Source organism: Manacus vitellinus, unplaced genomic scaffold (assembly GCF_001715985.3).
Source record: "Manacus vitellinus isolate BGI_N305 unplaced genomic scaffold, ASM171598v3 scaffold_36_pilon, whole genome shotgun sequence".
Taxonomy (NCBI): domain Eukaryota; kingdom Metazoa; phylum Chordata; class Aves; order Passeriformes; family Pipridae; genus Manacus; species Manacus vitellinus.
In genome coordinates this window covers 5,461,163-5,488,050 of record NW_021940508.1, presented here as the reverse complement: position 1 = coordinate 5,488,050, position 26,888 = coordinate 5,461,163, and the positions used below count along the sequence as shown (strand labels likewise).

General features: G+C 39.3%; 1 protein-coding gene across 2 annotated transcripts in view; it reads right to left on the bottom strand.

Annotated features, from left to right (window-relative positions):
* Positions 1-23,134, bottom strand: part of GOLPH3 (golgi phosphoprotein 3) — a 31,137-nt gene extending 8,003 nt beyond the window's left edge. Inside the window, exons 1-2 of one of the 2 annotated variants that reach the window (XM_025895621.2) lie at positions 22,823-23,134; positions 4,849-4,980 (exon numbers count right to left, since the gene is read on the bottom strand). In XM_025895621.2, coding sequence (XP_025751406.1) covers positions 4,849-4,980; positions 22,823-23,008 — 318 coding nt within the window. In that variant the 5' untranslated portion in view covers positions 23,009-23,134. Of the gene's footprint in view, positions 1-4,848; positions 4,981-22,792 lie in introns of both variants that reach the window. The other variant, XM_018077281.3, reaches the window with a different exon arrangement.
* Between the last annotated feature and the right edge of the window lie 3,754 nt (positions 23,135-26,888).

The following is a 26,888-nucleotide window of genomic DNA, read 5'->3' as shown; positions in this document are numbered from 1 at the left end:
AGAATTACTACCATTTCAAAGCACTTACTAAAATAATTATAATCTGGCAACTGAAGTAGTTTTACAAGTTAGCACTTCATAAGCATCAGGTAAAAGATAACAGGTAATTGACAGAAAAACTAATACATCAACAATGCTTACTACAAACAATAGAGGAATGCAATGCATTTTCTTAGGGTCTATTGATGACACTGAAGTGAGTAGCAATGATAAGACAACTTCAACCCCGGCAAGATGATCCCCAGTCGATGTACAGAAGTGTACAAAGTGAACAGGATGGAAAATAAAATTGATGAAGAGATCATTGTGACTACCTAACAGGTCATAGCTGGAATGCTATTTCCAATTAAGGCGGTCTATACAAAGCAAGAAACTAAGATTTTCAATAAAAATCAGCAAGAATGAACAAGTCCACAATGCCAAGCTAAAATGAATGAAGTTTATTTAGATTTAAAAAGAGAGTTACTTCTACAAAGAGGGAAACAAACAGAAGTTTAGGGAGCCTATTTTGGTAAATACAAAAGATACCAGATTAGTCTGGAAATACAGAAGATGCAGGACATACTCTCAAAAACTTCATCAGGCAATTAAAACAACCTGGTTGTTGAACTGCATTCAGCAACGGAGAATTTTAAGACTAAACATCTGCCAAGGAGGGACCAGAGAAACCTCACTTTCTGTTACTGCATCCAGATTAGATGGACTCACGAGATACTGTTCAGGTCTCCATTTTGGGGAGCTGGAGATCACTCCAACAGAGACTTCAGATATATTTGTTTTAAGAACACATCTGCATTTAAATCCACACAACCCCTATTTGAAACTAAGCACACCACAACACATATTTATCTTTCCAATTTACAAGCATGCACAGCACCACTCGAAACCTTTATTAACCACATATAATTATATTACACATCTTCCAGTTTTGTACCAAGATTTCAAACTTTTGGAAGTGCCTGTTCTTTCATCAGGAGCACACTTCAAGCTAGGATTTTAAGCTGCAAGACTGCAGATATTAACAGGCACTTCTCAGATATTCCTTTAATAATTAGCCTAAAACCAGCCAATTTAGCCATCTTTACTTCTTTTCAAAGCTGACGTTCCAGCAGTATTTTAGTTTCTTTGAAGTGTCTCATATGATTAGTTTCATGGTAACCTCTGTTACACTGGATCTCTCCATCCTTCTGCAGTTGGTACCTGCATCTCATTTTAACAGGTAAAATGTGAAGTCATCTTTTTAACTTGATTTATTCTTAAAAACAAACAAACCAACCTCACTGAAAAGATTAAAAAAGTTGTTTGTTTGTTTGGGTTTTTTTAAATAAATAAATAAAGTAAAATAAAGTCTAGGACATAAGAAAAAGTTGTTTTTTTTTTTTAAAGTTTAGAAAACAGCTTCCCTTGCTTATTGGGAGTTAAAATACTTTTTTCTACCACTGCAAAGAAGTTTAAGAAGCCAGTATGAATATAATGCACCATGACAATAGGAGCCTAAATATACAGGAATTTATAAGAAAGAGCTGTAAGGAGCACAGGGGTCTCGATTCAATTCAGGACTGACCACATTAGCTCTTCTGAAGCCACACCACACAGCTATTTTGTTTCCAAGTTTACCAAGTTCTCTGCAGCCAAACACTGTTTTTCCTCACTCCTCTGCTACACTGAATATCCACACTTCTGATTATCCTTCCCCTCATATAAAAGTATTTCAGTTCTCTTCCATAATATTTCTCTTCCCTCTCCTTCCCAGCACATGGAGACAGGCAACAGCAGCTGCAGCCCAGACACCTGTTTGTCTTCACTGATCTGCTCTTTCTTGAAGGATTTAGTGATAAATCCCTCTTGACTAACTCTCTTCAGAGTGGGAAATCAAGTGGGTTTGGGGGGGTCTCATGAACTGAACCACCACAGAAGATTAAGCATCCACAAGGGGGGCTAAAGTACAGAAAGAAGCAAAGATCCTTGTTCTTCAGAGATGATGCACCCTGACTTCAAAAAAAAAATCTCTTTATTCATATTTTTCAGTGATTTATCAGGTACTAGATTTCCCTGGTATTCATCTACTGAGAAAATTTCGATTATACAGAATATTTAAATTGTATTTTTCACGATGCAGTTTGGCAATTCAGCAAAGCTAAAGATTAAGCCCTTTTTGTGTTGATTTTTAATACAAAAATTCACTCACGCGTGAATTGCTCATAATTGTCAGCAATAAAATACTTAAGTAAATTTGCCAAGGATTGGGATTCCTTTTGCTTTTAATAACTCTGTTGATTTGGTTTGCTTTCTGAAGCTGTGAGGCAATGCAGAGTACCATTTTCCATTTTTCATTTGCAAACCTCCACATTCAATTATTTGTTTCTAAAACTGATCCCAGTAGATAGAACTCCAAAACGATGCAGTGTCTACATACTCCTAAACCAAATTTATAAGGATGTTGCAATGTGTAAGATATCTTATCCACTTTCAAAGTTTCACTAATGCCCACCAGGTCCTTATGGACTCTTTTCTCAGTCTTATTTGTCTCTCTACGGCATTCCATCACGGGTTTAACGCATCTCAATCCACTCTGAAGTTCTGTCTTAAACACTGCAAAATATAATGAGCAAAGATCAACTTGCTGTAAGGCCTGAAGTGGAAATCATTACCATTCTTGTAAGTTAATTGTATGATCAAGGCCACAGCTGGCTGGTTATAAATCCACACTACTGTCCAAAGAACTGGTTCTACCCTGTTTTTGCCTGCACCTCATCTCCCATGCCAGCAGTGTCACCTGTGCCTGATGACAAGGTCAAGAGAGTACTTCAAGTAAAAACTAAACTGATCAAAGTAAACTTGTTTTCAGCCAGAGGTGTTACCTGGCAAGGCTGTGCAGAATAATAACAACTTGAGAGAGACTCCAATAAGTCTCTTCACACGGACAGGGCTACCCTTCCCAGCTGCAGCATGGGCTGAAGTGACCCAAGCCTAAAATCCTGCCTTCAGACCATGGCTTGAAGATGCAGGGTTTTGATTCACAAATCAAAGCTTTGAGTTTTAAGGTTTCATCTTCCCACTAAGTCGAAAGACAGACCTGGGGCAAGGAGAAAGAGGGATCTCCTGAGAGGCAGAAGCTACAGAAAACATTATTGCCAGGGAATCACAACCTCAGATATATTATCAGACAGCTCATTCCACTTACTAAGCACAGTATTTAATTCACAGCCAAAGCCAAGGGCAAGTGGAGCAAAGCCTGCAGAAGGAGGACAAGGAGGACAGAGTTGAGGCATTTAAGTCCAGCCAACAGAGAAACAAGACTGAAATTTGGTGTTAATGGAAAACTTCAAATAAAGTACAAAACAACACAAGTCATTCACAAGAATTATTTCTAAATTGAGGGCGGTGGTGCAATTAGGGATTCTATTTGCAGGAAAATACTCGAGCAGTCTTCATTTACATTTTTAATTAACAACTTTTTTACAGAATCCTTCTGCCTGCAAAAAAAAAAAAAAAGATATCTCCAATGCCTTACAACAGCAGAAAGAAGAAAACCTCCAATATTAGGTAGCTTTGAGACCGCTTTAAACAAACACATCTACCCAACCACAAAACTACATGATAAAATTTTAACAAAAAACACCCAACCACAAACAAAACCCAAACACAACCTGGACAATCACAAAAGGAGCAAATAATTTTGCCTGTATTCTTTAGTGAATATACACATAAGTTATTTTTCCATTTTCCTAAAAATCCCAACAACTCCACAGTTAATATTTCAAGTAGGCAGAACTGACAAGGTTTGCACAGACCGAAAATAACTCCTAAAGAACATTACTGAATGCCTAAGAAGCCAAAAGCTCTGGAGGAAAAAAACATGCAAACTAATCAATGCTGAATATGCTTAAATGGGGCTAAAAGAAGAAGGTGCTGTTTGTCTGAACAGAGCTTCAATTTTTCTGAAGTGGAGGAAGCTGGGAGAAGGTTGGGGAATGCATAAGCTTGCCTTAAAATTTAGCAAAAGATAATATTGACCGGGACATGTGCCATAAGAGAATTTATTTGTCGTGGACAGGCAACATTTGACCATGTTTTCAATAAACTTATTTTACAAGTATCCTCTAATGCTGATGAAGTAAAAATTCTTCAAAGACTGTCGCTTTGCACATTCTGTGCAAAGGAAAAACCCAGTGGTAAAAGTAATATATAAAGGCCTCAAATATTCAGCCTAATTAAATAAAGGACCTTAGAAATGTGGCCATTTTAACAGTCAGGGAGCACAACCAATTTAACACACCAGTCACATGTTTAAACTGCATATATTTTTGTGTTCTCAGGGGCCCCAGGTACAAGGATGGCTTCCTTCCCATGCACTGCAGGCATAAACTGCAGCATTGTGTAGACCAGAACTGCTGGCTTGCAGGACACATCTGGCAGGCTGTCAGTTATCCCTTCCTTTTAGCATCAGCCCACATCCCACCGGCATTGCGAAACCCAGTTCTACAGCAGTTCACAGCTGGTGCTTCTGGCTCCCCTCAGTAACTGCTGCCACCTCACCCTGGCCAGAGCCACTGCCAACAGGAATCTCTTGGTGCAAGATTCCCAACACTACTAGGAACAAACAGGAGCACAGAACAAGTGAGAACAATGAGCTTAAATCAGAGATTTTTCCAAGGCACTTTATCTCACAGCTGAAACATCTTCCAACTTTGGACATCCAACTTAGGTCACTACTCAGAATCGTTATTCTCATGTAAAGCAAAAAAAAAAAAAATCAAATCTTTTTCTTAGAACCAGCTGCAATTTAGAGCTCCTGTATTGCCTGAAGCGTGACACAAGTAAATGGGATCATTTTCCTCCACTTACCTTTCTTGTTAACAGACTTTTACGCCTCATTCCACAAGCCTCCAGCTGAAGACGCCCCCGCAATGCCAATTCGATTAACATGCAGCCACGCAATCCTGAGGAGATGCAATCATTCCAGAAAGATGTGTAACCCTGTGAAGAATGAAACACAGTAAGATATCTCCATCTCCACCTGAAAGCAAACAGCAGAAGGGGCTCACTGAGTTCTCTAAGCAGTTCTCCTGTCTTCATACACTTTTGAAGTGGCATCACTAGTCACCAGTTCCTGCCCTGAAAACATGAAGGAAGAACAGACTCACTCCCTATTAGTTTTGACACTCAAGTCTCTGCTGTTTGAAGAACAGGGAAACATCAGGAAAATGATACAGAACAAAAGAGGGTGATACCAAGCACTGTGAGGTATGAAGTGTAGTTTATACATGCTCATAATGAACTTACTGCATTCTTAAGACATCAAGCATTTGGCTTTACTGGCATCACAGACTCTGAGTTTAATGAGAAACATTAACATGATTTTAAATGCATAAAGACCATGGCAGTGATAAAGCAACAATAACCTGAAAATGGATATTAAGTAAACTACAGAGTATACTGGAAACAGAAATGTAGCAATCAGTGCAAATCACAGAACTGATTTTTTTTTTTTAGCTTGTAAAGACAAGTTTTTAAAGAAATAATTGGAATAGCTACTCTTTCATCATTTAAATCCTTCGAAAACATGTATTTTTAAAGCTTGAAGTATGTTTTGCAGTTCTTATACAAACTGCAAAACATATTTATTCTATGAAGCACGTCACACCTACCGTGTTTTTTTATCTCTATTTCTGCACTGATAGCTGTCTGCTTAAATGGCAGAAGAGAGGATTTAAACCACTACATTTACTAATCAATATCTAGAAAAATACATGCATTGACTTTTGTACTCCATTACTCAACACTTATGACCCCAAAAATCTTTTTAAAAGAATTCTATTTTATCTATAGATTAGCCAACAGTGTTCTTGCACATTTTTTAATACTCGAGTATCTCAGACAAAACAAAATCATTGAGAAACGTTTTGTCTTTTGAGAAATGTCTGCAGAAACACTTGGTATGATCCATAAAGCGCTTTCAAAACTCCTCTAGTGATGCACTTCTGAAAATATTCTGAAAATATTTGAGATACTTCAGAGAAAGGTGCTGTAAACAAGAGAAGGGGTAGGGGATGGGGGGGAGGAGAGCTCTCCCTTTCATAAAATTTATCCTAACCAATAACAAAAATGAGCTTAAATCAAGAGCAATTCAACTTTATTCTATTTGCAGATAACAGCTGCCAACACAGAGATACAAGACACACACATCCTAAGTGCACTCAACTTACAAACCAGTCCCTAACTAATGCCATCAAGTACACGTTTCCAGGAATGTGGTAATACTTGCTTCCACTTCCCACTTACCTATTTTCAAGAGTTGTATTATATAGATGACCAATACTTCTGAAAAGTCTACAGAAGCCCTCAATCTCTTAACGCAATTGCTGAAATATGCCACAGATATTTATTTAAAATGCCATAAATATAAGGTTGGAGAGGCATTTGAGAAGTTATCTAATCAGCCTTCCACTCGCGTGTTGACACTTGGCAAGTATCAGCTACTCCTGCACTGCCACACTGTAATTAAGATTTTGGTTGGCACCAGACGTTTCTTTGCCAAATAACATACATGATAAAGTGCAGTATTTGCTTGAGGGGGAAGAGATATGACTCCCACATTCTATTTCCAATCAGATTCTTTACATAATAATTTGCGAAATCAGACAACACATACGCAAACTGAAAATCTACTGCACAAACTCACAGGCACAATAAATTTATACTTCTTTCTATTCACAAAAAGGATTATACTATTATGCAAACAACCGAAGTGCTGATGTTCCTTCCTCTTTGTTTAGTCAAGAAAACTGAATTTATTTTTTAAATTACTAGTTTTCAATGAAGTGACATTAACTACACCACTCCCTGCAGTAATTACCAGATGTAAATTCCTCTACCCCACTGGTTAATCAACACAGATAGCCATAGGCTGTGGGTTGTTGAGAAATACAGGATTATAAAATAATTCAGGTTCAAAGTGACCACAGGAGATCTCTAGTCCAGCCTCCTGCTGCACTCAGGTCAAGTTGCTCGGGGTTCTGTTCAAGCAAGACTTGGAAACCTCCAAGAATGGAGACTGCACAACCACTCAACAGTTTCTAATCAAGCGATCCTGAAAAACAGCTCAAAGAGATTATATTCTTCATAAATGGAACCACTTGCTCTGGTGGGTTAGATGACATTAAAGTCATGAGAATACATATTGTGTCACCATCTTCTTTTTTTCCCTTTTTTTTTCCTGCTAAGATGAGTTTGCAGGTGATCCTCTAGAGAAGGAACATCTTATTTCCATACACAGAGATTGCACTGCTACTAACAGAGTTAGGAAGAAGATATTTTATAACAGTCTGTGTAACCCTGAGCATTCTTTAATCAATTAAACTTATCTTTCCAGATTGTTCAGGTAGATGAACTGATTGTTTTTGACACCTACTGCAAAGATACCAGATAATCAAAGGAATGTTCACAGAACATCAGTTTAGGACACAACAGTCTAACTCATCCTTTAACTCATACTTCTTGAATTACATGGAACTGAATAGGAGACACTTATCTTCAACACTGCAAACACCCTCTTGACATCTACTTTAAATGGCATACAGCATAACTACAAAAAGGTGCACAAAAGAGAAACAAAGGGGTGGATGATGATAATAATAATAATAATATTAAATGGAGGGGCAGAATGGCAGTATAGAATAATGCACTTTATTATTTGTAAAGCAAACAAGGTCTAAAAGGTGGTAAATGAAGTCAGCTCACAGGTTAGAAAAGGTCAGTGGTCAATTTCTTTTCTCTGTTTCTATTCAACTGTTTTTACAGGGAGCTAAAAGTTTTTTAAAAATCCTTTAAAAACTGAGATTGATAATAAAGTTTGACAGACAGCAATGGATCTGATCTGTAAACCACACATGGATCAGGAAGCTCCCACTCAGCTGAAGTAGGTGTACACTGGAGGAATTGTCATTCCCTGAACACCACCCAGCCATTGCTCATTACAGCTTATGGAATAAGACAGGGATGTGATTTTTAACACTGTTCTGTTATTCCAAACACCTAACAGTCTCAAAACACTTGACTGAAGATCAAACACCACTATTTATAAATGCAACTCATTCCACTATTTAATGCTTTTAAACAGCAGTAGTTTTCTCACAAATATAACACTGAATATTTTTACTTTATCCATCTTCTTTCAAGTTATATAGTTTTATAAACTTCCTAACTCAAAGAAATACTTATTTCATTAAAGTTGCTAAGCAGCAGGGGGGAAGTCTTACAAAGCAGGAAATTATTTTTATCTGACAGCAATCACACCAGAATAGCATTTTAAGCTATGAATAGCTTGCAAGACAAAATTTTAAATCTACAATGACTCAAAGATCAAAAGAATGTTTACAACTGTCATGTTTATTTACACAAACACAGCATTTTTCATCAGATCTGACCTAGAAACTTTCAGATAAAAACCAGTTTTGCTAGACAAGCATAAAAGGAAATAAGAATAAAGTTTTACATCAAAAACTTTCTACCATATTAACTTTGAAAGTTCAGACTTTCCACACAGGCATGGCAAAGCACAGAGCTAAAGATTAAGATCCTCCTTCTGTTTTAAGAACAAGTTATTAAAAATCCATGCTCACTAGGCCATTTCCTTCCCACCACCTCCTGTGGCATTTATTCACTTTCTCCTATTCCCATTCCTTTTACCCTGCTTCCAGCTCACACAGGTCTTCCTGTTCAGTTATCCATTAACCACTTGAAACTCTCACATATTAAAATAGTCGGTTGCCTAACGAAGGCTCTGTGCCTTGGAATTACCCAAACTACCTTCCCTTCCACTTCCTGCTTTTACCTTGCCTCTTTAAATCCATAAGTTACTCGAGAGATTTTGGAATTCAAAGATTATTTTTAAATTATTTTTTTCCCTTAAGAAAGGGCTAACTCTTTATCTCTGACCCAGTAAGGCACTGCAGCAATAACCACTATAATATAATAAGTATGTAAAAAATCAGAATGACAAGACTAACATGACCAGATGTGCCTGAAGGTATTTGGTGCCAAGTATGTTATTGATTTTTACACGACCAAGGTTACTCTAAGACTTGCAAAAAACTTCAAAAATCGTTTCACATAAGCACAGAACAGCCAACCTTCACAGAGCCATCACTCTCACATTGCTCTACTCAGCATCCAGGCCACTGTTACACTAGCTATATTTGAAACAAACAAAGAAAAACAACAACAACAACAAAACAAACGAAAAAACCCACCAAACCCACAGAAACATCACTATTTTCTGTTTCCCAATTAAAAGCCACCCAGCAGTAACAGTGCAAAAAATGCACTGTGCATTTTGCACAGTAACAGCGCAAAAAATGGCAGATGCCATTTTAAGTTTATATTGACTATATTTATATTATAAGAGAATATAATCTTGTAATATAATCATGAGAAAATATAATCAGGTAATCTTGGATTACAGAGTGAAGTTAATAAAAAAAAAAAGAAAACTTTCTTAATAAAATAGAGTACAAAAGGCCAGGTAATCTTTTCATCATCATGGCTAGGCTTCATGAACAAAGATTTAGGAATCTTCATTTAGGAATCTTAAGTAATCTTTTAGTTACATTGTTTTATGCATCAGTTACTAAAAATCTTCCCAGAGAGAAGAGATACAAATCCTCTCTCCGCTTCTTCAGTTAACTCAGAATAGGTGAGCTGCAATTCCACTATACCTGGCACAGATCAGGCAAGAGGAGGGAAGAGTGAAAAACCCATGAAAATCTCTCAGCTTCAAGAGAAAGAAAAAGAAAAATGCTTGCAGAATACAACCGTGAGGCTTCAAAATACACACATGATAATTTAAATAAATATGAGGTGTTTAACTTACTTGGTTAAGGCCACCTGTTTACAGAACACTGACTGCAGCCAATGCATTCTAATTCAATGAGTCTCCTGCTATTACAGATTACTTTGCAGACCACAGAGCCATTGCAAATGGAAATCAGCTTTGTCAGTCTCCCCAAAAAGCATCAAAAGTCACATAATAGTCTGTGAAGATAACTTGTGGGTTACAACAGCCTACTCACTAAAAAAAAAAATAAATAAATTATTTCTTTATTTTAGCACAGCAGGCCCCTCAGGCCTGTTCTCAGACCCGGACTCGTATTCAGTGTCACAGGTCAGTGTTAGGTCAAAGTTTTGGCCCTGACTCAGACTCAATTTACATTTACAAAGAACCACAACAGAACAGCTTCCCTGCGATAATGCACTGGTAACACTGCCCAGTCTACTTCTCTTACCAAAAGCCTTTTCAAGTTTTACGTTAAAACTTGATAATATTCCTTAGACCCTCACCTAGTACCCTCTACTTAAAAAGCAAAATAAAAGACCTATGATAAACAAACTGAAATAAACCAAACAACTGAAAGGAACCTCCTAAAGGAGGAACATCACTACAGCTACTCAAAACCCTGAATTCCTGTTCTCAGGAAATTCCAAATTCTTCTTTTATGAAAGACACAAAAAAAAGACTTTGAAATTTGGTAAATAATGCCATTTCTGAAACTTCATGTAGAGATAGAAGAAATAAAACGTTTTAACCCTTTCCAGCCATGGCAGCTGGGCCAACCTGGAAATTAAGAGAAAGCAAAGATAAACCATCACTGCTCCTTAGAAGTTTGGAAGTCCCAGCTCTGAGGCAATACATCTCACAGTCTAGGCAATAGACATGAAATCCCTAACTTCAGAGTTTCTCAGCTAGGAGGCACAATCTAGGTTAAGGAAAGCTTTCCCATTAGCAAACTAAATTCTGAATTTACAGGTACCCTGTTCTCCATTAGAAGAGTATTTCAGAGAAAAAAAATTCAACAGACTCTACTTGCATGATGCAAGATAAGAAAAATAAGACTTCTCAAACTCGCTGGACTTTGTTATTACTTTTATTCTGCATTAGATGGCATTCAAACACTGTTGGAGTAGCAATATAAAAGCTCTGAAACATAAAACTAGTGGTTTGTTTATATACGAAAAAAGTGCTGAGCTTTCCCAAACGAGGGTTTCTTGCTATCTCTTCTTTCCAATACGTGGCAGACTAATTTTATGGTATGTTCTCAAAAAACACAGATGACAAACAGAATATAAAGTATTCTGTGCTTGCTGGTATCATGGGAACTTACTGAGGACAATTATCTCCAGGTCCAGTTAGTTGCCCTTGCCAAACACACATGCCAGTATAACAAAAATACATTTTGGAGATCTGTAAAACACACAAGGTCCAGTTCTACTGTTCAAATAAAAAGAAGAAGAATCCTGTTTTCAAGAGATGTATCATCTGAGATAGACTAATTAAAGTGAATGTGGAACTAAGAAAAAAAACCTTTCAAAGTCATTTCAGGCCATCTGTTGGATTAGACAAGGTAAATTGAGTCATCTGCTGGTATAAATTATATATGACCTGATTTTCATGTTGAATAGCACAAAGAGCCTACTTATGGCTAGCATTTACACAGCATGTGTCATGAAGGGTGAATGTGCCCACATGCTTACTTTGCATAGTTATCTCAATTCTGAGAAAGACAGACGTTTTGTACATACGTAAATTAGATACCTTTTCTCAGAGGTACCAAAAGTGGCAAAGAGAAACATCGGGGGGGAAAAGCAGGAAAAGAAACTGAGGGCAAAACGATATCCCAGTGTTTAATCGTTTTGCCAGCACAAGCATCTCTTTTGAAATATTGCTTTTTTCCTTGGAGAGAATAATTTCAGTTTTAGTGACCTTTCCAGTCAATGTCACCGCATCTCGTTTTATCCACGCACAAAACCACGTAATTAGAGAAGGTATGTCTGTCCTCCTCCGTGTCTTCATTTTTAGCCCTTTGAGGACTAAACCCAAGACAGCTCCCACAAAGCCTGAGCTGCTGCTGAAGACAAAGTATTTTTTCACTCCATGGAAGCACGTTGCTGTTCTCTCTCAAGCCCACTGCAGCATTTGTGTTGTCAGCCAGATGTGAAAGTGTTCATGTCATATTAGTGGTCAGTTCCCTCACCTGGTGCACCACACTGGTGAACAAATTTCAGATACAGGGGAAAGGGAAGGAATGTGGCTGGGACAGATAGCAAAAGGCAAGAGCACCCCTTTCAGTGACAACCCACATTTCAGTGGACAAACTGCATGCAAAACCTGAATAGTTCTCACAACCTGAATCCTTACAGATAAAACTATTCGCTTAGTCTTTGGGATAACGAACTGGAGGCAAGAAAAAATAATTGTACGCTATTGGTGTACCTGTACTGAAGCCATTCATGGGCAAAATCTGCTCAGAAAATATAAAAAGCATAAAGCTTAAGGTATCATGTGCTATATTCATCATTACTTTCAGATCCCTGCTTTGGACCTCGACAGTGATTAACTTGATGACCAAAAAGTTATATTATTTAAATCTGACAGGACAGCAATAGCATCCCTTTCCAATTCTCAGAAGCAATAGCAAGTTCTTTCAAGCCTATTATTAGCTAACACAAAGCACAGACAGAACATAATAATCTAAAATCGTCATCTGTCACCCATTTGAAACCTACTGCAAAAGGCAGGCAGAGACAATTTATCTCGACATATGTGCTGTGGCAAGTTGAATTTCACAAAGGACTTACAATTGCAAAAGAACAGTCCCTTTTTTAGTCAAGGAGTTCCTCTCTGAAATAGTAGTTTTGTTATCTAGAGAAAGACAGCTGGTGAGGACAGAAGGGAAAGGACTAACAGCACACACTGTCCAGGTGCACTGCAGCAGGTTAAGAGTTATTAGGAACTCTGACCTGCCCCAGTTTTCAAGTCAGATGTCTGCTTCCTTCCCCTTGCATCCTATCTCCAACCTAAGAGTGGGTAGCAAGCAACTTTATAACTCTAATCTGCTTCACAGCTATGACTGCTGATAACAAACACTCCCTAACAGTATTTTGATTTTAATGAAGAGACTGAAAAGCACAGGGCTATCATATTCCCAAAAAAGACAAGAACCATCTAAATATACTGTTTCCTTCATGTAGTCTCTCCACAACAACTAGTATTACTTTGGACTTTTGAAAGCACTTACATCACCTGAAGAACTTCTACAACACATCTCCTTACAGCTATTCCCAAATCCAAATAGGCAAAATACATAAGCAGAAAGAATAGGGAAAATGTAACAAAAGGGTTTATTATAAATTATGTTTTAGCATAGAATTTCAATCCTTTCTGTTGACCCAAAAGCTTAATTTCAAGAATTCCAAATGCATCTATCACCAGCACTCCTCTATGACAGAAACACTACATCCTCTTGAATTAAATGGAGATAACAGCTGACAGTGGTAGGAGAGGACAAAGAACAGTAAGTGAACACTGGCTTCCAACACCTGCACATGATTCTGTCATTCCTATCCTTTTTAGAAAGTAAAACTGCTGGTTGGAACTGCTGATTGCTGAAAGAAAAACTGCCTGATATTGTTGCAAGTAAGTAAATCTCTTCTTTGTGATAACACAACTATGAGCAGAAATCTCAGGCAAATCAAAATCAGTAACTGAGTTACTGTAACAAGTTTAGGGATTCTTTAGATAGAAAAAAACTCTTAAAAGTTAGTAGTTTAGGAACATCATAGTTCTATAAGAAACAACTAACACACATTTTTGAATCTCTTGAATGGGGTGAGAGTCAGCAAAATTGACGCCACAGATACTTAATTTAATATTGAGCATATTTCACAAAGTATTTGTCCAACAAATCTGACACCTGACTTTTTCCGTCAAACCTAAAAGCTTCAATCACATAATTATTAGATCATACCTTAAAAATAAGGTGCACTTAAAAAAAATGTTAAGTCTTTTCTTCCAGCACATTGATGCAAGCAGCTTCACAACATAACAATAAGCAAAACTGGCACTTGCCCTCATTAATCTTCATACAGCTGGTCTAATTTGTTAAGGTCTCTCTGCAAGATCTCTCTGACTTTCAGGCAGCCAACTGCTCCTCCTCATTTAGCGTCACCAGCAAACTTAATAATAAAAGATAAAAACAATAAAAAGATAAAAACAAGATGCCCAAAACTTGTGAATGATAAAAAAAATGCTCAAGTAAAATATCTACTAGAGTGATGCCTCAGGAATACTCTGGATTTTCTCATGTGTCAAAGGAAAAATACTCAAACTTCAAGTCATTTGCAACTAAAATAAACTGGAATCCTCTTCACATGAGATTACAGGTATTTGCCAAACTATACCTAACTAGCTCTTTACTGCAAATCTGGCCTGTTAAGTAAGACATCACCTTCTCAACACAGAAGCTTGTAGGAACCTACGAAACTTTTGAAAATTAGTATCTGTTTAAGAAAAAAATGCAAGTCAGAGTGCATCAGTGTTTATTACTGGAATACTACAATGTGAGGGCTTTGATGTCTGACTCTAGTCCCTCTCAATTTCCTCTTCGGATGCAAATGAAATCATTAGCCATTTTACTGGAACATAAGTTGTACTCCAGTTATAAATAGAAGATAAGTTACTGAGGGAAATCTCTGAAGTGTTCTGACAGTCAAACACTAGAAATCCTTCAGGAAAGCACGCATACAGGTTCTACAAAGCACAGTACTGTTGATAAGAAACTTGTCAGGTATTTGATTAACTTGCCACTGCATTTAAGAATAAATAACAAATAGCAACTGCTGTCAACTGCTGAAAGCACCAAAGCCAAATGCTATTGCCCACTTTTTCAAGCACACACATAGGCATATGTTACAATGACATATCTCTCATTAAAATGAAGATAATAAAAACACCTAACTTTGCTGAGGACAAGGCAAACTAACACATGCACACTGCTGAACCCTTATGAGATCTCTGATTAAATCAACACTTAAGAGTCTGACTGTTAATTTAGAAACCAAAAGACAAACTTTGAAGCCCAACTTTTATCATGATTAAGTGTATACACAAGCAGATAATGACTTCAAATATTTGCATGGCTCTTGCAAATCCACCTTCCATCAGGGGTCCAACCTCTGTTCTCCATATTGGAGCAAAATAAAGATGTAATTAATTTGTTCAATAACCTCCTACTTCTACAAACTGATTTCTAGTCTACCAGCTATTGTCACTGAGTGTAAATCTGACATTTATTTGAAAGAAATGTTTAATTAGAACTAGTGTCTAAATACTCCACGCCAGATATTTCACTCAAAAAACCAAGTCTTCCCACAAAAGTAAGCAGATAGAGCAGGATCAGATCCTGCTAACAACCCAGAAGCTTACAGCACACACCTTGTGCATATTTAGTGACTCCTACCGGTGGGCTGACCATGGCTGCAGCTAAGTCCCACATAACTGCTCCCTCAATCACCTCCGCAGGATGGGGGGAGAGAAAAGGAAGAGCAGAACTGAAAATGCAAAACTAAGTGATGCAAAACACTTGCTCACTGCCTCCCACAACCAGACTGATGTCCAGGTAGTCCCCAAGCTATGACCACCAGAGGGTACCCCTCTGGTCATTTGGGGTCTGCTGTCCTGGCTGCCCCCCTCTGTACAATGCAACCTCCTGACACTCAGGAGGTGGGCAGAGTGAAAAAGAGAGGTGGCCTTAACACTGTCTAACACTGTTCAGCCACAGAAAAAACAGGGGGCATGTTATCAACACTGTTTCAGCCAAAAATCAAAACCACAGCACCATATTGGCTGCCCTACGACGAAAATTAACTCTATTCCAGCCAGGTCCAGTGTGCTTCTCTTAATAAGCATGGGAGAAACCTAAATCTGGTATGTCCTTCTAATACAGACAAAGCAGGTCCACTACTGGCTGACTAAGTAATAGGGGGAGGTTTCACTAACTTTGACTAACTAGGCCACAGTAATTAAAACTAAAATTCCCTTCTCCAGGCTTACACACACAGTGTATCTGTCCTCAAATAAAAGAGCTGCCCCTCTCTTCCATCTGTTCTTCTACAGCAGTCACAATTTAAAACACTGTGTAAAGCACTGTCTTATTACAAATCTGGGGAGCTGTACAATTTTGAGGCATCTACATCTGGCCATCAACATGGATGAACTTCTAGAGTCATGTCTTGGGTCTCAAAATAAAAAAAATGTACATAATGGATAGAGATTCCTCTTTTCTTTGTCTAAACCTCCCCTAGTTTCCTTTCAGTTTGTTCTCTTCCAAACAGGTTTCTCACTGGTTTCATGTGTACAGGTGCAAAAAATTTTTAATAAACAGAGTATCTCATAATAATGCCATGTCAACATTTTCATTATGAGATTAAAAAAACAAAAAGGAAAATCCTCTTATTGCACTGATCTCACACTCAAAAGAACAAGTTCTTCCAGTTAGTACTTAACACATACTAACTGTGAACTGAAAATCTCAGCCACAGTCTGCAGAAGCTGCTAAAGCAGAAGTCCCATTTAATTATCCAGCACAGGCAAAGCAGTTGTTGTTAGCCCTTCCTAAGGGATTAATGTAGACAGAACATCCACCTGGCATTTACCTCAACCTAGACAATAAGTGTTATACACCTGCCTTCTCCACTGCACAATACAGAAGACATACTGAAATTACAACACAATACATATGGAATGCTTCTCTTGTGGTAAAGACTGTCCCATGTGGAAGTGCCACAGTAAAGTCAAGTGTCTGCCGAAATTAAAAAATGAAAGTGCAATGTGCTGTTCTGTACAAGAATGGCAGGCTAAATACAAAGCTCCTGGTACAACCCATGTACAAAAGCCTGGCAGCCAAGGACTCTGTAAATAACACAACCACATGATGCTATCTAGCAAGACCATAAAGGCAGATGACTAGAAAGTGTATAGCAAAAAAGCAGCTTACAAGTGCTTAAGAGTATCAGCAACAGAAAGATATGCAAAAAGCCCGACAGACTAATTTCCTGGTGTGATGAATAAATCCTGTAACATCCACAAATAATAAAAGAGCTTTGAGTGTAACACCTCTCCAATTATGAAGATCTAGCTCACAAGGAATAGTATTTTATTAATTCAGTGGTCCATCATAAAAAGGGGGTGGGGGAAAACAAAAAAAAATTGGTGAAATGCAGTAGTTTAGTGTAGGATATACCGGGGGTGGTGGGAAAGACTCGACATGGCAGTGTCGAGTGATAATACCAGTGATAATACCACACACCTTTGGACTCCTGCTCATCCAGGCTTACATACAGTGCACTTAGAGGAAGAGAACAACATGCACTATTTTATCTGTAACCTCATAACTTTTATGTCTGAAAATGTATGTGAAATCACCCTGCAGTAACATTTTATGAATATTGCTGAAGGAAAGCAAGTTACTGACATTTATCTAAGACCTGTTTGCAAGCCAAGAAAAACCCAGCTAAAAGTGGCATGTGGCAAGCCACTGATTTTTTTCTTTCTTTACTAAGAGTTATGAGAAAACTTATTGAGAATATTGTCTGTGCAGAGGAAATCAAGCCACACATTTACTCCGGACTAGCTTGCCATTTCTCCAATAATGCAACACAGAAGTGAATATGTGCTGTAGTAATTCTTTGTTCTGTGAATAAGAAAGTCATTCTTAAATATACAGCCTGTAGCACTCAGTCTGGTCAATTTAGCCTTGTAAGGAAGTCCCATTACATGGAGCTTGACTAATTGAGATAAAAATGCTGCAGTACTCTAACTACATCAGGATCAAAGAACATGTGAAAAAATACCACTACTTCTTTAATATAAAATACTGGGTTTCAGTTTCATTATTATTATTTCCATTTTGCCAATAAACAGCAATACTTTTTTATCTATACTTCAAGCAAAACTCTCAATTTAAGGAGCTTCCTATAGGCAGAGGAAGAAGAGTTATGGTGTGCTTTTATGAGCACTCTAGAGTTCAAGCTTTGTTTTTTAAGAGCGCTTCAAAAAACTGGAAAGCATCACTAGAAAGGCTTTGACAATACTTTTGCCCTGCAGCTTGACATGAAAGAAGGGACTACACTGCACTTAAAGTTATCCATAGAAAAATAACACAGATTACAGATTAGCCATGCTGTAAGCGCAGGGATAACCACACAAACTGCATGCAGCTGCTCTGAAATCAGCATATCCTCCAAAGAGCCCCAAAGCAGGATTTATTTACTCAGCAGCACAGTAAAGAGGCACTTTTTTTTTCCTGGTTGCATGTTGAAGCAACCAGAACTGGGGTACTCCTCCTCTCACACCTCCTATCTTCTCCTAGCCTGTAACTTGTGTATGGACATGAAATGAAAAAAAGACCAAAAAGGTGGGTAACAACGAAAGAAAGGATTTTTCACCACAGACATTACACAGTTTGTTGTTACTAGGCCCTGAACGTTTGAGAAAAAGCACGTCTTTGTCCAAGTTTCAACACATTCATACATCATTCTTCAACTTCAATGCAAATGAATTCCCAGTAGACGCCTCTTCATGTTACACTTGTTTGTCTCAGAAATTTTCCAGCAAAACTTGGGCGCTTCTGAGTTGACGTTCAGTCTGTTGCTGAAACTTTTTTTAATGAGGGGAAAAAAAAATACTGAAAGGACGGGAAGATGACCTTTTAAAAACTGATCACTTGTTACACAGGCAAAAAACCTCAGGCTTCTGCATCATAATATGAGTTTCAAAGTCAAATCTTTAGAGCAGGAAAAATGCCAACTACATTTTGAATGTTTTCAAAATTCCTATTTCACCTTTCACAAAAATATCTTTAGGAATTAAAATATAAAAATCAGAAACAAATCCAGAACCTCATATTTTTAAGAAGAATAAGTAAACTACATTTCAGCCCTATTCTGATCAACACAAAATAGCCCATCTCAAGCAGGCAGACTAGCTTCCTAAAATCTTATTTCAATAAAATGAAAAATATTGTAAGCAGTAGACCTTCACACGAACTATTTGGACATAAAGCTATGCTGCAAAACCAAACCTTCAGCAATAAATCAAGTTTCTTATGGCCGAACATAGGTAACAAAGATCCAAGGTAATTTCTGGACCTAACAAAGAGATTTAACATTATTTCACTCCCACAAATGACATTTCAGTCTTCAGCTAAGGAAGGGTAAAAACCCCAGGAAATATTTACTGTTGCAGTAGACTGCAGCACCCAGCTATTATTTCAGCATACTTTACATGAGTATTCTTTCAGCAAATAAGGAATTAGTTACAGAACAAATAAATATTTTATATTAGTAGGTGCCAGGTCTCTCTAGCTGCTTCAATTTCTTTAGCTCTGGCAATTGTGTACAGGATAGAAGCAGCACAGTGCTAGAATAGATTCCTGACTAGTACTGAGAATTCCAAAAAGGAGGGGGAAAAAAAAAACCTGCACATGTAAAAAAACCTTAAAAGAACTTCAATGGAGCAACAGTTACATGGCACAGCCATCTGGCAACCTCTAAGTTTTTATGGGACTGAATTACGAGATGTCTGGGGGACCTGTAATGAACAAACTACCCTCCACTCATCTCTTAGCTATCATTTTTTAATAAGCTATAATCTAACTTTTAACATTTACCACTCCCTTCTTTTGGGAGCAATGCCCTCAGATGCTTCAGTAGTTCTACACAATAACTCCCTTTTGCTGAGGCTTTGACCTATCATACCACACATAACACTTTTTTCACCTAATACAGCAAAGTGGTTTACTTCAGTGAGTGTTTTCTATTCCTATAGCAACAGGCTACTGCTCTGCTTTTAATGGATGAACAAGACTCCCTTTCCCAGACATGTTTCTGAAGGGTTTCCAAATACATGTAGGTGTTCTTGTGACACTTCCCTGAAAAATTTTAGTAATGCATTTTCTTCCAGTTTATTACCTGCTCCTCCAAGGACACAGCATCTGTCATGTTATGTAAGATGCATATTTCAGCAAATATCCCTTGTCTTGACTTTGGAATACAGAAACAGTTACATATACACAGAAGATACACATGGAAGAGGAACCACAAGTGGAATAGAGCAACGAAAACACATATACATCAAGTATTAACTTAATTAGGCCAAACTGCTGGGGGGCACGGCATTAACATACAAAAAGGCCATGTCCAAGAACCGTGTTCAAATGCATTTAATTGTGTTAACACATTAGGAATGGGTTTGAGGGGCGGTGTGTTTGTTTTACAGCTGCCAGACATTCCCATCACCTAACCCATTCTGTAGCAGCAACCGGGCAACAACTCAAAAAGTTTTGCTGTGGCTGTTTACGACCATCACTCTCTCCTGAAAGCAGCATTCACATAAATATCTAACAGTCTATGAACACTGAACTCATCAATCCATCACTGAATAGATCTTCCTGAAAAACTGTCTCCTAATCATAAATACTCTTCCACCTACACTCACAAATCATAAATGGTAGCTCTGTACATGTGAGGTATTTTGTATAAAATTTATATGAAGTTAAGCCATACTCACTAGTGTTTAACTTTGCAAAAAAAATTACCTAAAAATCTGAAAACAAAGTTATCAGTGCATGTATCAGTGACTCTTCTGAGAGAGAAGCTATTTTTAGGGAAACATGTTCTTTGGCCAAATGAGAGTCCTCGTTTTTATATTTCTTACTTATATATTCTTTGGCCAATGCAGACTACTTTTGCTTCATCCTGCTGGACTAAAAAGGAAGGATGTTATCAGCTTTAAATTAACTGGCTTTCAATTGTGCTTGTACTTCATAAACCTGCCTTAGCCTGTCCTTTAGACTTTTCATAGTTACACTTTACAGACCCTATATTGCTTTTCTCTGCCTGCTCTCTTGAGAAAGTCTCACACAAATATTCTAGTAAATCCATTCTATTGGAAGTAAAGACTTTGTAAAAAGCATTTCCAGATGTGTAAAGTAAGTTAGTTCTGCTTAGCTATCATTAGAACAAAAGAGAACAAAAAAAATATTCCTCTTGGAAAGTGAGCCTACAGTTTTATTTCCAGTTTCGAAAGGAGAAAATAAGACAAGTGATTTATATAGTGTAGCCTGTACACAGGTGTACAAGCCCAAAGTCCGAATCCCAGTACTTCATGCCTAACAAAGCTCACAAACAGGCTGTGCTACAGTTCCTGCACATAAGTCCCCTGCCCTAGAGACAACATTATCATTCTTTTTGTCTGATGTCTCCACTGCAAAATCCCAAGGGAATTATGGATATCCACGCCACTGTAATCACTCAGTTCCTTTTTCCATACAAAGGAATATTACATCTGCAACGTATGTCACCGCTACACTTAGCAAAGTCAGATCATTTATAACTTTGATGCACACCACTGCAAAGCTTGGTTTTTGGGCCCAATGTCAACTATCACCTTTTGATATACCACCAAGATTTGCACCATATATTCTTTCCTAGGCAGACATAATGCTCCCTTATCTTGAGATATTTACAACATAAGGCCCACAGATTCAGCAGGTTTAGCACACAATCCTTTAAAAAAAAAATAGAGCTGAAAGATCATCCAGTTTATCCCACCTTCTTCAAGGTAAGACCTCCTAGGCAACCCTGCCAGGAATCTCTCTTGCCCCCCCCCCCGACTTACTTTCCCCCTATTGTTCAGGTGTGTAGAAAGAGAAATGCACAAGTCTTCAGGCGGGGGAAGCCCACACTACTGAGCATCTACTGAGTCTATGAGGATGCCATGGCAAGGTCCACCTGGAAAAACAGGGCTACAAGAATATGGCCCAAAACACACAGTCTGAGAGAGAAACGTTATTGCAGCAGGTACGTACACCAAGACATCTACATGTGTTAACCAGGAAAACTACTCTTTATTCACTATTAACCAGCAAGCCTATTTTTTAGATGCAATGCAATGTCAAAGAACATATCACCTAGCAGCTTCCCTCCCCCATTATTCCGTCCTCAGGAACATGAATAGTTTCAAGAGAGTTCCACCCAAATCAATGAACCAAATTCATTAATTTCCTTATCACACAAGGAAAAAGAAAAAAAAAAAGGCAGGTTGCTTAATCAAATCCGTAATATATTTCATATCTAAAATAAAGGTGTATTACACTTCGTCATACACCACATCAAAGTAAACTGCTTCCTCGATAGAACTGGCTTTCTGCAGGGTGTGTGCTTTCCATACTGATTGCCTCTTTCAAATGAAATGAAAATCCGACGCACTGGTAGAAGTATACCCTCCTCAATAACTTACTCACAGTCTCACAGCAAACTATCGAGCTGTGAAACCAGCAGAAACACAGAATTATGCAGTAATGCCATTTCCTCATTTTGACACGCTTCTCGTTACTCAGGGCCCATTTTTGTCATATAACCCTGTAAGACATTTTTCACATGCATTACTCTGGAAAGTCTTAGTAGAAAGGGCTGCTCAGCAACCCAGAGCACCTGAGAACCCCGTAACTATCACGGAGTTCCACCTGACAAAACCCACAGGAGTAAAGGGTCTCCCACATTAGAGCCGTAGCTAAGTTGAAGCAGGAGTATAAATGTGCCAGATCCACCTCAGGCCTCCAAGTCCAACGCTGGCCTGAGGCCCTGGCCCCCATATCCAGGTCCCCGTCTTGCCTCAAGCCCTGTATATGTCCCATCATATATATGTATAGGATAGCCCCTCCGCGAACCCTGCACCCCAAAGGCGACCCAAACTCTGTCAAAATCCGAGCACCTTTCCCTCACCTCATCCAAAACACCGAGCCCGTTCCAGCAACATCACCTCCCCGTCCCCTCTGCCCCCAAACCGCAGCCACCCTCACCCTGCAGCGCCCTTGGCCCCATCGCACCACCCGGCTCCCCTTCCCCACCACCCTCAAAAAACCGGTGTCCCCCCGGGCACCCCCCGCGGCCGCACCTCGCGGTCCTTGAGGCCCAGCAGCAGCACCTCCTCCATGAGGGTGAGCCGCGTCTCCTTGGAATCGCCCTTCTCGTCGTCGCCGGGCTCGTCCCGGCGCCCTTCATCGTCGGAGCCACCGCCGGCGCCCCGCTCCTTGTCGGCGGCGGCGGCGCTGCGGGAGGCCTCGGTCCGGCGCTGCACCAGCCCGGAGCTGCGCTGGGTCAGGGAAGTCATGGCTGGCGGGGGGAGAGCGGGGCTCCGGGATGGAAGGGGGGGGGCCGCTCCGCCCTACGCGCCGGCCGGGGGCAGACATGGGCAGCGGGTCCGGAGCGGGTCGGCCGCGCTGGCGGCGGCGGCGGCTCAATATGGCGGCGCGGGCTGATGTCAGCGGAGGATGTGGCAGCGCCGGGCGGGGCGGCGCCGGAAAGGGCCCGCGGCTGAGGGAGCGCGGCCGTGACCCGGGGCGGGCACTGCCCTCCGTGCGGGTGGCGGGTGTCCTGCTAAAGGTGCCTCTTTTGCTGCCTCAAGTCCGATTGGTTTCAGGGAACCGTCAAGGCTGAAGGAGACCTTCGGGAACGTCCAGTCCAACCGCCCGCCCAGCGCTGCCGCTGTAACCCCAGAACCACCAAACCGCGTCGCCCAGCGCCACATCCAGATGCCTCTTGAACACCTCCAGGGGTGGTGGCTCCACCACCTCCCTGGACAACCTATTCCGATGCCTGGCCATTCATGTTTAGCCAGAAGGCCGTGTCCGGTTGCTGGCGCAGCCCCTTCCAGCCTCATTCCCTCCATATGGGAAGCGTTCAAGGCCAGGATGGGACGCTGAGCAACCTGGGCTGCTGGAAGGTGTGTGGGCGGCAGGACCAGGGAAGCGATTGTCGCCCTGTACTAGGCACTGGTGAGGCCGCACCTCGAGTGCTGTGTCCAGTTCTGGGCACCTCAGTTCAGGAGGGACATTGAGATGCTGGAGTGAGTCCAGAAAAGGACAATGTAGCTGGGGAAGGGTCTGGAGCACAAGTCCTGTGAGGAGAGGCTGAGGGAGCTGGGGGGTGTTTAGCCTGGAGAAGAGGAGCTCAGGGGGGACCTTATCACTCTCCACAGCAATCTGGAAGGAGGTTATAGCCAGGTGGGGGTCAGTCTCTTCTCCTGGGCAACTGGCAACGGGACAAAAAGACATGGTCTTAAACTGCACCAGAGAACGTTCAGGTTGGACATTAGAAAGAATTTTTTCACTGAAAGGGTGTTTAGACATTGGACTGGACTGGCCAGGGAGGTGGTGGAGTCACTGTCCCTGGAGGTGTTTAGTTGGCACTAAACTTATTGCCATGGTTTAGTTGACATGGTGATAGGAGAAATAAATAACCTGATTTTATTACAAGCAAATGAACTGAGAAGAAAAGTGGAAGGGGGTGGCTTTTATTAACTAAAGAGCGGTCCTTTTTTTTCTTTTTTAATTAAAATAGGCGTGTCACGGAGTTGTAAGGTGAATGGTTCTGTCTGCACCTGACACCAGGGGACTTTTGCGGCTGGGAATAGGGAAAAATATAAAAAGTAAAGATGTAACTAAACAAAGACCTTCTCTGCCATGTGGTAGCCTATTGTGTACCGGGGACATCACAATCAATCAAAAACAAGCTTAACACCCTCTCCCTGGTCAGAAAGTAATCTTTTGAGGTAAAAACTGCATTTAATGAATATGTAACAGTTTATGTAACCAAAAGAACTACAAAATGTGGGATTTTCAAACTGGTAGTGTGCTTCCAGACCCTAGTGGCCTGGACACCCAGCGTGCTGCAAATAAAACCTTCCATTGCACTTCCTTTGTCTCACAGGTTTTTGCTGTCTTTCTAAATTCGAAAGAGAGATTTCTCTCACAGTGGTGTTCAGTCAAAGGCTGGATTCAGTGATCTCAGTGGTCTTTTCTAGCCTAATTGATTCCATGATTCTGTGTCACTGCCCATGGCAGATGAGTTGGAACGAAATGATCTTTAAGGTGTCTTCCAACCCAAACCATTCTGTGATTCCATGATTAAAGGTGTGTATATATATGTATATATACACACACACACATATACCTGTCCAATGAATTCAGGTGAGCTCTCAACAGTTTTGACTTCAAACCACAAAGATGGAGTCCCTCAGCTCTGGTGTCAACAAGCACCTTTTCAAACCCTTAGCCTTTTTGTAAATGGCACACCAAAAACTCAAAAAAATTCTTGTCAAGGCTAAACCCTATGTAAGTTTCCAGGCAGTGTGTTTTATTGCAGAACAAAAGTGCTTGTGGTGCAAGGATGGCCTACACTTTTTAGTTCACAGTTTGAATGTTGCATTTCACCATACTGAAATACATACATATAAACATATATAAACCATATATTTAATATCTAAATAAAATATGTTAATAAAGAGTTATCTTTAGTGAGTTGTTGGTTTAGGTTTTTTTTTAACTGGACTCTGTTTACTGAGAGCTCCGACTGTAGCCTCAATTGTTTCCCACCCCCCCATTCCTTGCATCCCCTGCTGTTGTGACTTGGTGACAATTTGGTACAGCTTGAGAAAGAATAGCAGATGGACAACAGTGATCCCCAGAGGATCTGGATTGCTCTCACAAGTGTTTGCTGATTGTTCCTCTTCTGCTTTTTGAAGCCTGCTAATTATTCACAGTCCACTTACTGTATGACGTTCTGGGTTTTTTTAATCCTTCTAATTTATTTTTTTTTAATTAAAGTGTCTTGCTGTACCAGCTCAAATGCCAAACTGAAGCTTAAGGATATAACATGACTGTTATTTTTATCAAATAAGCATTTGCTTAAAGAAGAGACACCACAATAGCATTAAAAGATCTGTTTTACGGAAATGTCTTTTCTGAGTTGTAATTAAACTCAAATATTTATTAATTTAGTCCTCTGTGAGCAACTTGGATATTTTGCTGAGGATTACAATCAAGAGGACAGGCATATAATTAACTTGGGTCGTTACCTGGGCCTTCTTTTAACATAGTCACTATGTTAGCTTTCTTCCTGTTCTTTGGAACTCCCAAGGTTTATTAGAGATCAAAAAGAGGTTCCAAGAAGCTAGTTCAGAAAACCGTATGCTAGCTATCCTGGCTTACTGATAGGAATTACCTAACTTTAGTACTGCTGTCAAAATTTTTCTTAAAGTATACTATTAGTAGAAAGAATTTAATCTTTACCCCATCTGATAATATTTACCTATTTCCCCAGAATGCAAAGCTATCTGTTGAACACATCTTCTTGAAAGCACTGTTAGCAAAATTCTCACATTTCACTTTAGTAATATCGTTGCTATAATTTGCCTTGTACCTACATTCAATTCCCTGTTTCTTTCCCTTGGGAAAAAAAAAGAGAACATTTCTCAACATCATTTCTATTTTCTCTAATTCCTATCTTTAATTAATGAAGCAATTTTATCTTCTCCTTTCTTATCAATAGAATAACTGTTTGGGCTGTTACAATTATTTTAGCTGTCCCACTGGACTACTGTGACATTTAAGTACTTATGAGTTTAGTCCTGATTGCATTTTAAAGGTTAATTGATGGAATGTTTATCAGCAACTCTTAGTTTTATTTTTTTTTTAATTTGGATCCTTTCCTCAGGGGCATCAAAGGACTCATTGTTTTTTTCAGTTTTGTAAAAATCAGTTTTTAAAAATAGTTGCTAATCATATTATTAATTTGCCCACTTTTCTGTATTTTGTTACAAAAGGGGACAAATTAGGATCACTTGTAGGTTAATAATTTTTAGTTTTGTTGATCAATTTCATTTTTATTAGGATGAGGTGTACTATGAAGTTCCTTATACTTGACAGTCACTTCTGTGATTTAGTAACTCAGATGTTTGCACAAATTGAACGGTGTAATTTCAAAGAAATTTATTTCTTCATTATTAATTTCAGTTCTGACTCATCTGCTGAACCTAAGCTAATAAGTTCAGTGCAAACGAAATTAAGAACACGTATGGTTGAATTTTGAGCCAATTAAATTATTTTTTTACACCAGTGCAACATTGACAGAGAAAACCCAAATCTGAGTGAAAAGGGTGTGCTTCATTCAGCACATGATTTTGTCAGTGTTCATCCCTTCTACACAGCTGA